Genomic DNA, 17,431 nt, shown 5'->3' on the forward strand with positions numbered 1-17,431 from the left:
TCAATGTCATGCCACTCACTACACTACATCCTAGTAGGATCATTCTATATCATCTATTTACCAGATTTACTAACTTCTCTAAAGGCTAAGAGTAAGACAAGTGGAGAAATGGACGATGGTTTTAGATATACAGCAACTTGTATTAACAAACAATATCCAACTATCGTATACGCCATTTTATACTCTGTTCGGGCCACATATTAAAATTAAAAAAAAAGGCAAATTCATAGACATAATTTTATTGTTAGGGAAATTTTCCAGTGTACATTTTTCTTAGAAGTTATGAAAAAATCTATAACCTAACTAACGATCAAAGTATCTAAAACCAAAGGTGACCATAACATTATGGAAAATAATAAGACAGTACCTACGCTTTTTTTCGATCATCAATCGAGCGATGTTTGCTTGATATCATTGTGAATAAAAAAAAATTCCTTGAATGTAGAATTTCGTAATGTATAATAATTTTATACGGATAAAATAATTACATCGACACATTACAATGCACTACGTAATAATGTATAACAATTATTTAATCAGTTTGAGGATTACGTACGTGGATTTCCTTTTATACGTCACTGGAACGTGTTACCAACTAGCTAGAACATCGATACTACTCAGAAACAGAATCACTATTTATTACCACGGGATTGTTAGGGTTTTGGCCGAAAGGTAGAAGCGGCGGTTCAGCGGCCGGCTCCTCCGTTAAACCGCGGAGTTGCGTAATGGATCGTAGCCATAAAGTGGGTTTTCTTAGTTTTAAGTTACGTTTTATAATAACTGAGAACTCGCGGTTCGCTAAGAGCTATACGTAGGTCACTAGATAAGTTTTGCAATAGACAAATATGAAACAATGAGGTGGCCTATCGCATATATTTTATAAAACTATATTTCTATAGACAATGTTTGGACGGAAAACATTTACTTTATTTTTAAATGTACTTATTAAAAAATACTAAAAAAATACGCAAGTAAGTATAACGGGTATAGCAAAGTAATATTTTGTGTTTTAATTAATATGGATTTCCGCAAAGTAACGCCTGATTCTATTCGTCATTTATTGCAAGGTCTGTGAAGCCTTTAAATGAAAGATTTAAGTCACCATAGTGACCAAAATACTCTGTACCAGTGATAGACAAATCTGTACTATGTTTATTTTATTTCGTTTTAATCTTGCAAATTATTTTAATATGATAAAATTTAAAACTATATTATAAATGTGTAAACCGAGCACTTTCATTTGATGCCAAACTCGAAAATACTTTCTTGCAAACCAATTGATAGCAACATCCCTCACAAATAGCTTTTTGGCCTTCTAGGCTCTTTGTAGCTCCATAACCCCTTGATGGAGACCGCTCAATGCTCATTAAATAATCAATAAAATATAATGCCCTCAACAATACGTTCATTTCATTTAAATTAGAACAAAACTAAAGTTATTACGTAATAAACTATCCTTTGATAGCTCAGATAAAAAAATATATTTAAATGCCGGGACGTGTCCCTAGCCAGCCGTGTGTTCCAAGTTAAATGTAAGAACTTAGGATGTAAAGAGTGTAGAAAGACTTAGAAGCAATATAAGAACGATTAGGCTGCGTTTCGATCAGAGATGTGTGAGAATGCGTAGCGTGGGATGTGTTTGTTAAGAACCAATATAATCACATCATTTGTTTTCTTCGTTCAGCATGCAGTGAATCTTCTATTGTATTTTTTTATACCACGTCGGTAGCAAACAAGCATATGGCCGCCTGATGGTAAGCAGTCACCGTAGTCTATGGACGCCTGTAACTCCAGAGGTGTTACATGCACGTTGCCGACCCTTTAAATACCTGAACAGTCCTTTTTTGAAATGCCCTATACTGTAGACCCTCCGCAAAACCTCGGCAGAGAGCTCATCCCGGAGCGGAGCACAGCCAGAGACATCCGCGGGAGACAATTCTTCTTAAACCGCACAGTGCGCAACCATTTATGCCATAGGGTATGAAGATGAACACCCTTTTTTTTGACGGAGTGGGAATGCATTTACGCACGGTGTGTGGGACTCGCCGCTCTATTCCTGGCAAGACTGTGTTCCATGTGGGGTCTAATTTGCGATTTATAGTAGCAGTCTTTGCTCCGAAGTTTGGTTCTTAAAACATATCCCTCGCTACACATCCTCGCACATCTCTGATGGAAACGCAGCCTTATGTAGGTATGCTAGTTTTAAGGTATTTATCTATGCTAACATATCAATAAATATTTTCAATTCATTACGTACACGAACGACGGAACAAACATCCTCCGGTGTTAGTTACAGTATTTTTCAAACTCGAAGGGTAGGCTGACACATGTCAAAAATAAGTTATAGGGTCATGACATGTAAATTAGAAACGATTTTTTATTAGGGTTCCGTAGCCAAATGGCAAAAAACGGAACCCTCATAGATTCGTCATGTCCGTCTGTCTGCCCGTTTATGTCACAGCCACTTTTTTCCGAAACTATAAGAGCTATACTGTTCAAACTTGGTAAGTAGATGTATTCTATGAACCGCATTAAGATTTTTACACAAAGATAGAAAAAAAAAACAATAAATTTTGGGGGTTCCCCATACTTAGAACTGAAACTCAAAAAATATTTTTTCATCAAACACATACGTGTGTGGTATTAAGGTGGCGACTGACTTGTAACATTTGCTTGTAATGTATCGTTCACGGCGATCGTTACAAGTCAGTCGCCACCTTTGTAACACTCAAAGGGATTCGCGTAAAAACCGACAGCCGAGTGGAGCACGCGGTGCTCGCGTCGAGCGGCTCGGCTCGCTGCACTGACTGTTGTAATGCTCGGGTTGTATCACGTTACATTACACCGAAATGTTACAAGTCAGTCGCCACCTTTAGGGATAGGTCTTCAAAAATGATATTGAGGTTTCTAATATCATTTTTTTCTAAACTGAATAGTTTGCGCGAGAGACAATTAAAAAGTGGTAAAATGTGTCCCCCCCCCCTGTAACTTCTAAAATAAGAGAATGATAAACCTAAAAAATATATATGATGTACATTACCATGCAAACTTCCACCGAAAATTGGTTTGAACGAGATTTAGTAAGTAGTTTATTTTTAATACGTCATAAAATTTAAAAAAATAGGTGGAATATATGGATAGGTCTTCAAAAATGATATTTAGGTTTCTAACATATTTTTTTTTCTAAACTGAATAGTTTGCGCGAGAGACACTTCCAAAGTGAAAAAAATTGTCCCCCTCCCCCCCTATAACATCTAAAATAACTGAATGAAAAAAAAATTATGATAAACATTACCATGGAAACTTCCACCGAAAATTGGTTTGAACGAGATCTAGTAAGTAGTTTTATTTTAATACGTCATAAATGGTACGGAACCCTTCATGGGCGAGTCCGACTCGCACTTGGCCGCTTTTATAAGTTTTCGATTAAATTTGCAAAGGCCATATAATCGATTCTATTGGTGATGATTTATATTTTTAAGTAAACATGTACTTTCACAATTGGCCGCGACTGAAACGATTTGACACAAACAGAATCGATGCGGTCGATAAGTAGAGTCAAACTCTATTGCAATTGAGTTCCGTTTTACACAATGAAACACTAACTAACTAACTGCTTTGGCTCAGCGATCCAAAAAGAATCTTGGCCTCCGAAACGAGAGAACGCCACCTGTCCCGATCCAGCGCGGTTTCCTGCCATGAAACACAAAGATATTAAAATTTATGTCTTTATTTTTATAACATAATTATAACAAAATATGACTACCGGTCTGGCCCGGCCTATGAAGCCGATGGTCCTGGTATTGAATCCCGATAAGGGCATTTATTTGTGTGACGAACACTGATTCCTGAGTCATGGGTGTTTTCTATGCATATAATATGTGTTTATCTACACATATACGTATGTATATCGTCGCCTAGTACCCACAAGCTTTGCTTAGTTTGGGGCTAAGGTCGATCATCGGTAAAAATCCGTCACACGAATTTCACGATTTTTGATACCAAAAAGGAAAAAATAATAGGTTGCATTAAAAAATATATTGTATGGCAACCATATATAGTGTGTCCCAGGATAATGTGCACAAACGAATAGGGATGAAACTAGATACAATTTTATCGAGAAAAAACATTGTAAAAAATATGATATTTTTTTTAAATCATTAGCAGGGTCCACACAGAGCGAATATACGCGCGAGGCGTCGCGCGTGTGCTCGCTCTGTGTAGACCCGGCTATTGTATGCAGTGGACCTCCTCGGAACAAATCAAGATGTCTGGCCTCCTGCGGGCTCTATTGATTTAAAATTAACGGAATTATAATTACAAAAGGTAATTTGTGGCTATGAAATTGGAAAAAATGCGAATAATTATTGTAACACAAAAAATAATGATTTTTCCTAAGAATTTTGTGTATTTTTAATAGTTACTCTAGATATAGAGCGAGCACTTAGTATTGAACAACTTGCTTACTGCTAAGTCTAGAGAAAAATACAACAAGAGTTCGACCTGTTCTTACTATGCAAGGAAAACAAAAATGCAAACACTTTTCTGAAACTTTCTCAGTAAGCAACCGAAAACCAAGAAACCGTCTACGTTGTGGGGCATATATTCTATACTCAAATGTACAATCCTGGCTAAACATGACATTAATACCAAATAACTTACCTCTATTAAATACGGTTTACTATTGAAATTTAATTAATTTAATTTCCTCACATAGTTTGAGAAAAGCATTATGTATACCTCAATGGAAACAGGCATTTGCCGTCCCTCGGCAACAATGTACTATTTTCATCACACTTGCTCGAAAAAGAACTTACTTCATGCAGGTGTACTTAAGGACAAAGGCCTATATTGTTACCGCGGGAGTTATGGATTGTGAGAAAAAAGGCTATAATCCCCTGGGGACTTATAGCCTTTTATTTTTTATTATGTCACTAATTCATACAAACTAAGAAGCTTAAATGAGTTTTACTTTTAAAATACTGACGTTTATAGTTTAATATTTTTGTTTATGTTTCAAAACATCTAATTTTATTAATTGAATAGCAGTAATATTTTTACATCAAGAAATGACATATTGTCATTTCTTGATGTAAAAATATTACGGCTATTCAACGGACGATTTAAGAACTGGCATTTATCGACTCCCGACACACATATATTGATATGATGTAGAACACAACATGATAAAAAGTTAATATAGTGAATTGATGTTTGAGTGTAAAATAAGAAATTTTCTTCGCAAGTGCGATGAAAAACATTGTGTGTAACTCCGGGGGTAAGAATATTGCAAACTCGGGTCTTTAATTCCACCACCATCGCTTTCAAAAATTTCACTTACCCTCCTCGTTGTACAATGTACTATTGTTTTACAAGGGAGTAAAGTCGTTGTTTAACATCTCGTGCTAATATTAATACCCGAGCAAGCGAAACATCATCAAATTCAAATAAACGTTATTAAATATTTATCATTCAAAATTATCACTTAATTGTCAATTCATTGACATTTGCATCGGATTAATTTTCGACTACTGTGGATAAAATGCAACTTCTCATGAGTTTCAAAGTATAAACAGAGCCTTTACGGGCTAATAGTGAAAAATAAATTTAGAGTGAGATCACCATAGTATAGTCATGCGTAACGGCAGTATGACTAAGTTCAAATCTCTCTGATAATGTTTAATTACATACTTTCCTTTTTGTGGTGGCAATTCGAATTACATATAATGACTACTTAATCATAGGCATTTAAGTATAGGTATAGTATAAGTAAGTATATAAGTATAGGATCTATAACTATAGGAATAGGTAAAGATAATACAGATCGATTCAATGAGAGCTGGCGAGAGATTAGTTAGTGATCTGTATTCCTAATTAACTTTATGATCCAATTTTGTACATTTTGAAATTTAATACAAAAAACTGAAGTATTACAACTTCTCATGAGTTTCGTAGTATAAACAGAGCCTTTACGGACTGATATAGTGAAAAATAAATTTAGAGTGAGATCACCACTTACTAGTCATGCGGAACGGCAGTATGACTAAGTTCAAATCTCTCTGATAAAGTTTAATTACATACTTTCCCTTTTGTGGTGGCAATTCGAATTACCTAATACCTATAATGACTACTTAGTGACTAATGATTTTTCCATGCTCAGATGTTTTATTGTGTAGATATTTTATTTTTGTTATTTACTTACGAATTCCGGCATATTAGACGCTGAAAATTGTAGTTACCTGAGCTTGCGTGTTAATATGATCTCGCACTGCAACAGCGCGTGCCGTGTCCAGCTGGCGCCGCTGCTGCTGTATGGTGGCCGAGAGCTTGTCCAGGAAAGCCGGCTGGATAGCGGGCTTCGATGCTGGCAAAAACAAAAGCTATTAGCGCAATAGAGCTGTTGACACAGGATGACATAAACTTTGAACAGTAAAAAAGAATGAAATTAAAACTGAGGAAACGACAAGTTCGCACATAAACACATAAATCTTTCACAAAAAGGTGGTCTCTTGAAAGTTTCATTAGATTACTTGCATTTTAACGAAATAGTACATTATTTATTGCAGAGGCCGAGAAAGGGCAAATCGTGGATGAGTTTCGAATAATTACACTAACAGTTTGGTACGATCGGGTGAGCATTCGGGTTTTTGATAACGTGACCTCGTTGATGAATTGCCCTCTATTTTATTTAAAGACCTGTGTACCTATAGTAAAAGTCAGATTTGCGGAATCATAATACAAATGAAGTTTATTATTGGAATTCATTGTGTCATATAACAACAATTTTCGAACTTATAATTTTATTCAATTTCATCGTATTAAGATCTAGTGACAGATTTATGAATTTATGGCAAAAGAACATCCATTTCAATGCGGTTGGTTTCAGTAAATTCCCGTACGTCTTATATATCTGTCCATGTCTATGAATATCTTTGATTCCTCGCATTTGCTCAAAAGTTAGCAAAAAGATCCCTCAAAGTTTAGTATATTAGACTTGTTAGAGAGGAGAGCCGGCGAGCACCTTTCCCTTTGTGCGGCGGGTCGGCTGCGGTGATGGTGGACAGGGCGCGGCGCGTGGTGCGCGGCGACAGCTGCGGCGCGAGCTTGGCGCTCAAGCTCGCGATCAAGCCGCTCTCTGCAAGCAAACTACAATGTTTAAACGAAGGCTCTACCTATCGTGTATTAGGCGTGTATTACTTTCTCGGCAACCTCGAAACAATTTTTTGTCCGATGTATCGCATCATTTGCCAAACTTTCATTTGATGGAAAGCGTTTTTTTTCCGAATAACCGTCGGATTTTTAGAAGGATCACAAATGCAACCCAATCTAATGCACGCATGATGCATTTTTCAAAAGTTTAGAAAAATTAAAGGTTTTTAAGAAACGCATTCGTTAAAATGAAAATTTGGTAAGTCAAATATTTTACAAACATTCTTCGGTGTTACGAAAGGATACTGCTGTCATGTCATTGTTACGTGTAACAAGAGTATGGTATGTATTGGTATATGGTTATAATATTTATCTACACACATATCATAAACCCTCTATGATGCCTTCAAAATCCGTAAATAATGGCCAACATTACGATAAACTGTTTTGTTACAACAAATTTCTTATCTGTGATAATGTAGTTACGAGCCCCAATGCAGAAGAGTTCGGCTACTATTTAAAATTGAAAGTAACTTTTTTTCAAAGTCAAATCTAGTAAGTAATTTTAGTAGCATAGGAGCAAGAATTAAAAAAAAAGTGTTGTAAAATTAATCAACTTTATTTCCTATATAATACGACAAAAAATATTCATGTATTGCAATAAAAAATACAATTTTTCTATCAACTGCAATGCATAATAGTTCGGCTATCTATCTTGAGTACGCAAAATAGTTCGCCTACCACTTAGTTGTCTCGCCTTTACTCTTAAGAACAACCTTGATCCTCAATGGCATCGTCTCTACCAACTCTTCGCATTCTTCTGGGGTTATAGACTCCCAGACAGCGACGATTTTCTCTTTTAAGTCACTTTTTGACCTTGATGGAAATTTGCGTATTTTTTTTTTCATTTTCCACCACAATGTTTCAATGGGTGACAAATCTGGACTATTCGACGGCCACTCCATAGTGGGGATTCCTTTAGACTCGAGCCAAGTCTTCGTGGTCTTCGCAATATGGCAAGATGCCCCGTCTTGTTGAAATGTGTAGACATTTTCATATTTCAAGCTTGGAATAGATGGAATTAAACTGGTTTTCAAAATGTCCTGGTATTTCACTGCATTAACAGTCCCTTCTACAAAATGCAGGCGGCCTACCCCTTGTGCCGACATGCAACCCAATACCATCACAGACCCAGGAAACTTCACTTTTCTCTTAATGCAGTCCTTGATGAAAGCTTCGTCTTTATTTCGAAAGATTTTTTTCGTTCGTCGCCGACAGTTACTTCGAATTTTGATTCATCACTCCATATTATTTGACGCCATTGCTCAGTAGTCCAGTTTGAGTGCTCGCCAGCGAATTTCAGCCTGTTCTTTTTCTGTAACTCCGTTAGTAAAGGTTTTTCCTTGGCCGTGTAAAAACCATATCCCATTCTTTTGAGAACCCTTTTGCAGGTATCCACTGAAACGTCTTTCTGGATCATATCACGCCATTTTACGGTAAGTTCCCCCGCACGAGCACGGCGGTTGTGTTTGATAATTTTCTTTAAAACTCGGTTTTCAGCTGCACTCGTTATACGCGGTCGACCAGGCTTCTTCAAACACGAAATTGTGCCGTGTTTCTTGCGATGCTGGATGATTGACTGGACAGTAGGTCTTGACAGTAATAAATCTCTGGCATTTTGGTTGGTAGATTTTCCACTCTCACTACTGGACATTATAATTTTCCTGGCTTCTTCTGTGACTGGTTTTCCGCGGCCCATGTTGCTCTAAATTACTTATAACAATGAAAAAATACTTGGTCAAAAAGTGTTTTAAAAGAGAAAATCGTCGCTGTCTGGGAGTCTATAACCCCAGAAGAGTGCGAAGAGTTGGTAGCGACGATGCCATTGAGGATCAAGGCTGTTCTTAAGAGTAAAGGCGAGACAACTAAGTGGTAGGCGAACTATTTTGCGTACTCAAGATCGATAGCCGAACTATTATGCGTTGTAGTTACTAGAAGAATTGTATTTTTTTATTGCAATTTGCAATACATGAATATTTTTTTGTTGTATTATATAGGAAATAAAGTTGATTAATTTTACAACAGTTTTTTTAATTCTTGCACCTATGCTACTAAAATTACTTACTAGATTTGACTTTGAAAAAAAGTTACTTTCAATTTTAAATAGGAGCCGAACTCTTCTGCATTGGGGCTCGTATTGCTTCATAACTACATCATAATCGATTTGGTTATGCATTCAAATTTGGAACATCTCTGAAAAAAACAGCAATTCGATTTGACCTCTATTCTAATATCTGTTGAAATGCCTTTTTGTTCGAAATGAAATGTCAATTGAATATAATTTTGACATATCTCGCATGTTAGTTTGTATCGAAAGATACGGAAATAAGCCCCCCGACTCGAGTTTGTCTCTGAACATAAAAAAAAACTACATGCGTAAAAAAAGTTTTCATTTACCACCATTTGACGTACAGTTTATCTTTTAATTAGTTTTAAGTATAAAATGAATATGTTTTTAAGGTAACTATAGCAAAAATTTCGTGTAAAATAAGCGATAAAAATATTTCGGTGACGCCGCCACATATCCGCGAGTTCCGCGAAGAGAGCAACGATTTGGCAACGATGCCCTAACGGAGGCTGTAATTTGGGTTAGTGAATATTTCATAGAAAGTTTATAATATGTGTGTATATAAAATAGTGTATGTAACTGTACATAATTAGGCATTAAAACACTCGTGTGATCTTTTTAAGAAACTCACTTCGTTCGTTTCTTAAACCCACACTCGTGTATTTTAATGCCTTTTATTATGTAGCAGTCAGATAAACTACTATTATTTACCAGAAACAAACGTGTTTTTATATGACATTCAACGCGCCTTCTGCACGAATACCTATCCGTCATCGGAGAGTAGTATCCGGTAGGTACTATTTACTGCCTTTCGATAGTAATTAAGATGAAAATTCACATTTTTGGTTGGATGCGCGTGGATGTGGGTCGCCGTTGCCGATCACGGCATGGATAGCTATATATAATAGTACATTACGATACAAGTGCGAAAAATAGGAAATTCGAAACGAGTGGCGATAAATTAAAACACGACCGAAGGGAGTGTTTTAAATCGACACGAGTTGCGAATTACCTATTCGCACATGTATCGTACAACGTTTTACAGTACATATGGCCCTTTAAATGTTCGACACAGTAACGTAATATGCTACTTCTCGCACTAGTGCTATAAAGTAGCCCCATATGTACTGTAAATATATATATCGCGTCCGTGGTACTGCGAAGGTTAACTCACGTTCGGAATGGTGTCTATCGGCGCTGTGCGCCCTGGCCGCGATGTTGCGGCGCATCGCGAGCGGGCTGAGCGTGTCGTGGCGTGCCATGCTGTTGTACCCCGCTATAATCTGCGATGGTTGCGCGTATATCGTGTTCGAGGAATATTTCTTCTCTTGTTGTAGTTTGTAACCTGTACGCAATAAAAATAAGGATTAACCTGGCTATGTTTTCTATTTTATTATGCAGAATTCCTTAAATGTCTAATGAATCATCAGACATTTAACAAGAATTTTTCTTTAGTTCTCTTACAATCAAATTAGTGACACTTTTGCCCATCCTATTTAATGTTTCGTCGACTGTTATCCATATATATTTTCCTATCAGGTTCTTACGTATGTCTTGAATTGTTTGTTGGTAAACTATATCTAAGTTTACTTTTCTCAGCAATGATTCATCCGGAAGTGATTTTGATGTACAGGAACAACAAATATATTTTTGGAAAAATATTCTAAACTGTGGATTGTTAATCTTTTTCCATGGAATATTGCACGAAACTAAAAATATGATTAAATCTATATAGAATTTGTCTGCGCTCGTACTTTTTGAGCATTGTGATGAATGAGTTTTACTCACTAAGTGACTTTCAACACAATGTTTCTTTAGCTGATGTAAATGAACGTCACATTTAGAGCAATATATTGTGGAAGAATCTTCTTTGAAACTAAGAGAAGAATCTTTCTGTATCCATTTTTTTATTGTTTTTCTTTTAGGATTAACCATTTTAGTAACACGGCACGGAAACATTGATGTAAGTAAAAGGGGTAGATATGTGACGTTAATAGTTGACAAAACTAAAATCTGGTCCAGCACCCATTCATTGCAAATACTACACACCATTATAATGTACATGTGCACAACGAGCAACAAGGATAACCAAATATAGTTAACAGTGCTGCGCAAGCGAGACCCCTATATTTTGCGTATTCCTCGAGGTGCAACAGAGAAACACTAATAACATTATACAAATGTGTAGGCGAGACGTACATACTTCTTACATTGTCGTCTTAAAGTGATATTAAGTCATTTCGATTTTTAAAAAATATCAATGATTTGATATTACCTAATCTTAGACCGTCTCTCTCAAGCAAATATCTGAGCGAGCGAGTTACACTGAGATTAATATAAAATTATTGACTATCATATTTTTAAAGCATGACTATTCACTATGTTCAACTAACGTGTCGCCTCGAGAAAACCAGTTTAACGATATGATCTCAGTTGATAGGGATCTCGAGGTTTCAGGGTTTCACTTCTGATGGTTTTTCGGAAAAGACAGGTACGCTTGACAAGAGACAATATTGTAATCAATCACTGGTAATTCGTAGTTACTCCTGGTATTTATATATTCCAATCCTTCGCCGAGCGCACGACTCAAGAGAACCAATATAAAAGTGTGAACCTTGTTTATTCATAGCTACGATACGTATACGGATTCACTTATATTGGACAAGTTGTAAGACTTGTAAGTCATGGGAATAAGCGCCTTCAACGTCGGTCTTTATTAGGTAGCGTCAGGAAACAAATATTTATATAATATATACGAAATTAAAATAAATAGGCCTTTTATTTATTTTATGGAAAACAATTTTTTTTTTTGCTATATAATATATAATAGTTTTCATTTTTTTAACGTTCATACTCATTTTTAGTTAAAAAACAATTGCAAATGTTTTATTTTTTTAAATCATTCCCTATCGAAGGCGAAATTAGCAATGTCCCACTTTTCTCGATTTGAGACGGCAGCGTGCCCTTACATTAGAATGATCAATTTAAAGTATTCGTTCTGATTTTCATCGTTTTCATTTTCATCACCTTAGTTGCTCTACAAAGAGGAAAAATTAAAACAAATAGTCAAACGGTAAATACGTAGTTAGGGAGTTTCGTTCTGTTCATCATCAGCAGTTCCACTACACTAATTGCTAGTTTTTGGATGAAAATGCTTAATTTGTAGACAAAAACTACAAAAATCACTATATATGTACCTATAAGATTTTAGGTGTTCCCTCAATTCTTCATGGATTCCATCATCAGAACTTTGAACCCGGGACGGGACCATCGGCTTCATAGGCAGGGTCACTGCCCACTAGGCCAGACCAGTCGTCATACATTTTACTTGACAAATAGAGATGACTATTATTTATTTCTTTTGTTTATGATAAAAGGAAGTAAATAAATAGGTTAAATTTGATTGATTTAATATCTGTTCTAAATATTTTTTACTCAGTTTTCAACATACATAAATACATCTTAAAACTACACTATAACTCGCATATTAAAATTGTAAATCCAAGCTCTGGTTAAAAATGTTGTCCATAGTTTTCCTATTGTTGTACATGTAATAGGCAGAGCGCCGGGGTAGAGGGGTTGAATCACTTAACACAGTATACAGGTTAACAGATGTATTGTCTCCCAGCTTGTACACTTGAATCCCCCAAATTCTTGCTATTCTATCATTATATATATTTATTGTACGTGACAGAAGAGGAAATCCCTTATCAAGTGGAGGCGCAAGATCTACATTAAATGTGCTGATCACTCAATATGCACTGACGTGCCAATATGAGTGTCTGCCTATCGCACCTCCCCTGAAAAGGTAGGGGTTCCCTCCCCTGAAAAGAACACTATTGGTAATACAACTTTACTCTATTCTTATGTACTAAATAAGACCCTATTATGTCTTTTATTTTACATGGTCCTAAATATAGGTCATTTAATTTATTGTAACATTCATTCTTAATTAATACTAAATCACCTTAAAATTAACAATGCTTGAATTACAATTTCCTTTTAAAATTAAATTATTTTTAACACAACCATTGCATTTCACAAGTAATATTTCACATTTAAAAGTTACAACATACTTATATCATGTTTTATCCAAGTCCAACCAATCTAAACTTGCTAAACGTTTGCTAAACTTCTGCTCCTGACAATCTTTACATCGTTTTACATACTTAATTCAGTTTTCCCAATAATACTCGTACCTCTTCTGGATACCGTTAATCATTCTAGTTCTACCAGCATATCCACTATTTAGTAACAGTAATAATCCTTTAAATCATCTCCCGATCGGTAAGTTCGTTTATAAGTAAAAACTAAATAGTTCCTACATAACCTAGGTAATTCATCATGTCCCGCGCGAAAGACATTAATTAATCAACATTGTAACATCCTTTTTACTTGTGCTCATTTTAATATAGAACAACTCTACTATATTTAAACTTTTCCACAAAGAGCCATAAATAATCCTAATGTCTACTTTGGGACCTTTCCATACCATGATCAAGTCTCGTAACGATACGTCTATGCGTGCCTTCGTTCATGGAGAATCTTGATTCATATAAATTGTAGAGTTCACACAACAGCATTATCAGTATCATATTTTAAACTTCTGCACTGTATAACCAAGTCTCGTAACGATACGTCTAAGCGTGCCTTCGTCAATAGAGAATCTTGATTTATGCATATTGCAGAATTTACGTAACAACATCATCAGTGTCATTTTTACCGGGTCGTTCCGAATATTCTATCAATCTTATCATTATTTACTCGACCAAATTATTAATTCTGTATCTTCCTGCGTCCCTTTCATGATATCTACTACTCTAGGCTGGGTAAGCTCCAAAGACGTAGTATCATAGTGTCGTGTCCAGTTTATTTGTTTAAGTATAATCCGTTAGAATCCTCAACCAGTAATCCTTATCTATTTATAATCCGTAAAAAACAAAACTTGATAATTCCCTTTCTAAATAAGTTACATCTATGTGCTAACTAGTATTATAATACCAAATATTTACATAATCTTCGTTAGACACGAAAAAAAAACACAAATTCATTACATACACATGTCATCCACCTAAATCACGTGCTGACTAACATTGACATTACACTATCCGCCTAACGTACAGAAACTACATGATTTCTGCCTACTCGCGAAAACACCCGTCCTCGACCTTGCTGACTCGCACTAATCGCACCGCGATTATAGTTTGAGTGTGCAGAAATAAATTCGATACAATCATTTTTAGAATGCAAAGAAAGAGGCATCTCTAAATAAACATCGGTAATTTTCGATACTCGTACCGTATCCGACCTTAATAAATTAAAAATCCCCGATTTGCTAATCGCCGAGAATATCCGCTCACCTCAACATCAAAATCCACAGCTGCAACTTCTTTTCCTTACAATATTGCTCTACTAAGGACTCCAACTTTTAACACTTGGCCCCCCTAATAACTTATCTAGACTACTCATTAAACAAAATAAACACATATATAACACATGAATATAAAAAAAAACTAATCATAAACATATCACCTAAACATTTTCACGAAGAATCGCTCGCAGTACCGCACAATCCAGCACCCGGCCGCAATGCGAACCAGACGCGTAGCCGACGACATCCCGAACCTCCAACAAATCCAAACCCGCCGAAGCCAATGAAGCAATACTGATACTGGCAGCGGTTACCATAACATTGTCCTTCCTTTATTATTATGATCTCATTCTCCGTTTCAGACCACCCATCTTGGTACGTTGATTACCCAAATTAACAAAACAATAAATCACTGGGTAAGCTCGACGCCGCCGACTCGTCCTCAAAGTCCTCTTCATTGTCGTCGTTCATGATGATTTTATATCCGCAGTATCCTCACACAGAATTCGTGTCCACGGTCGCCATGTAATAGGCAGAGCGCCGGGGTAGAGGGGTTGAATCACTTAACACAGTATACAGGTTAACAGATGTATTGTCTCCCAGCTTGTACACTTGAATCCCCCAAATTCTTGCTATTCTATCATTATATATATTTATTGTACGTGACAGAAGAGGAAATCCCTTATCAAGTGGAGGCGCAAGATCTACATTAAATGTGCTGATCACTCAATATGCACTGACGTGCCAATATGAGTGTCTGCCTATCGCAACAAGTACTATTTAGTAAATTTTTGATGGACTATTCCCGATATTTGGGTTTCAAGTTAATGCAAGATATTGTTTTAAAAATACTATCAGAAAAACTGGATTTTTGGTTAACAACCGGTTATTCGTATATTAAAATAAAAACCGGTTACATTCTATAGTTTCAAGGAATAGGAGCACATGATTTAAAAAGTTGCATATTTATAAAAAAAATTGCTGACTCTACAATGCATGAAGCGGGCATGCCTACTTGACACTCGGATAAACGTGTTTCTCACATGGGTAATGCATTATTTAGCTGTCGCGCTCACTCAATAACAAGGAAATTTTAAATATTATTTAGAAAAAATTATGTTTTCTGATGTTATAACAGTACTCACGAATGAAAAGTGATACCGTGAGCTTTGTTTTTGTGCTTGGAGCTATTGAAGCACTGGAAAAAGGCGCAACACGGCATTCTTTGGCAATATTTTATCGAATTTGATGACAATGTTGACACTTCAGCGTCACCCGTACGACTAATTCAATATAGGTCCCGGAACCTATATTTTGTGGCTCACGATCGAGCGCCTGGTACCTCATCTACCCCTATTACGTACATCAATGCACGGAAATCACTCATGAAAACTCAAGTGACATAAATGATATATGTGACGCTGACATGATTTACTTTAATATGGAGATGCAAGTTGCTTATCAAAGAGGTCAAATGTTACAGAATAATCTTTTAAGTTGATTATGGATACCTAATGCGATATTATTCCGTAACATCGATAATTCGATAAAACAGTTAAGTCAATCCCTCTGACAGTTTGATTTGTGCTATGAAGAATTCCGCTCATTGATGATAAAGTATTGATTATCCATTAGCATTTCTATGATGTTTATAGTGAAGCTATATTTTTATTGAAGCTATCGAAGCTTAAATTAATCGCTATCGCTTTCCGCTGTGTAGAGACTATCAATATATTACATTGATGTTTGAATAATTAACTGGATTCACATTCAGCCGAAAAAAATGGCCCCACAAAAGTAATGCTCGAACGGCTTGAGCACGAGTTTTGCTCCCAGTCTCGTTTCGGCCGTCGACAACGACAACTGTCAAACATGAAATGTTTTGTGAAAAAATGCGCTTAATATAGCAAAACAGCAAGAAAAAAGGATGGCTTCAGAGAGTTCTATTGATATTTTAACAGAACTAATGTGAATTCTTCGTAATTTTATGGTATTTAATAATTCATTTTGTTGATACAAATTAACGGTTGTCACGGAACAAAAATTTATGGAGTCTACATTAGATTTTTTTTTAATACCATGTTGGTGGCAAACAGGCATACGGCTCACCTGGTGGCAAGCAGTCACCATAGCCTATGGAGCCCTGAAATACCAGGGGTGTCACATACGCGTTGCCGACAATTAATGAAATCGATTCTATGCGACATATGCTACTAATTTTCTTCTTCCAAAGGAAAGATGCAATTTCCACAGGTTAATTGACATAAAAAACATGGGTGGGCTTTTTTATGCGTCTGAAGATGTATTTACTGTTGGCAAGACAACTGAAACGTTTTTTAAGACAACATGAGAAGGGAATAAACCATAACAATTCTATAATAGCATCTAATGTACTTATTGAAAACATTCATGCACGTAAACATTTTTATGTCATTTCCAGAAGAAGAACATAAAAACAATCATAGAAATGTTGTAATAAAGTCGATAACCAACCGGTATCAATCTGTACGTTTACATTACATTGCGAAAAAAGAAAGCTCCAAAAGTAAATGTAGATAAAAACACAATTATACAACAAATTGAATTTATTTCAAGGAAACTAAGTGTTTTTTAAGTTGTTTTATTTTATATTTATGTACGTAGTAAAATGTTCTTCTAAAGTAGTATATTCCTGCAGGGCAATCGCAGACTGCATGTTGTCATTCAAAACAAAGACCATTCATACAACTATCTCAATCTAGTTACTATAAAATATCTATATATGTTATTAATGATTTTGATAT

General features: G+C 35.8%; 1 protein-coding gene across 4 annotated transcripts in view; it reads right to left on the reverse strand.

The window, feature by feature from the left end:
* LOC133516185 (protein MTSS 1) overlaps nucleotides 1-17,431 on the reverse strand; it is a 293,191-nt gene that overhangs the window by 6,190 nt on the left and 269,570 nt on the right. For all 4 annotated transcript variants that reach the window (XM_061848970.1, XM_061848971.1, XM_061848972.1 and 1 more), the window contains 3 exons: nucleotides 10,452-10,622; nucleotides 7,022-7,135; nucleotides 6,240-6,364 (listed from right to left, as the gene is read on the reverse strand). In XM_061848970.1, coding sequence (XP_061704954.1) covers nucleotides 6,240-6,364; nucleotides 7,022-7,135; nucleotides 10,452-10,622 — 410 coding nt within the window. The remainder of the gene's footprint in view (nucleotides 1-6,239; nucleotides 6,365-7,021; nucleotides 7,136-10,451; nucleotides 10,623-17,431) is intronic.

This window comes from Cydia pomonella, chromosome 3 (genome assembly GCF_033807575.1).
Source record: "Cydia pomonella isolate Wapato2018A chromosome 3, ilCydPomo1, whole genome shotgun sequence".
Lineage (NCBI taxonomy): Eukaryota > Metazoa > Arthropoda > Insecta > Lepidoptera > Tortricidae > Cydia > Cydia pomonella.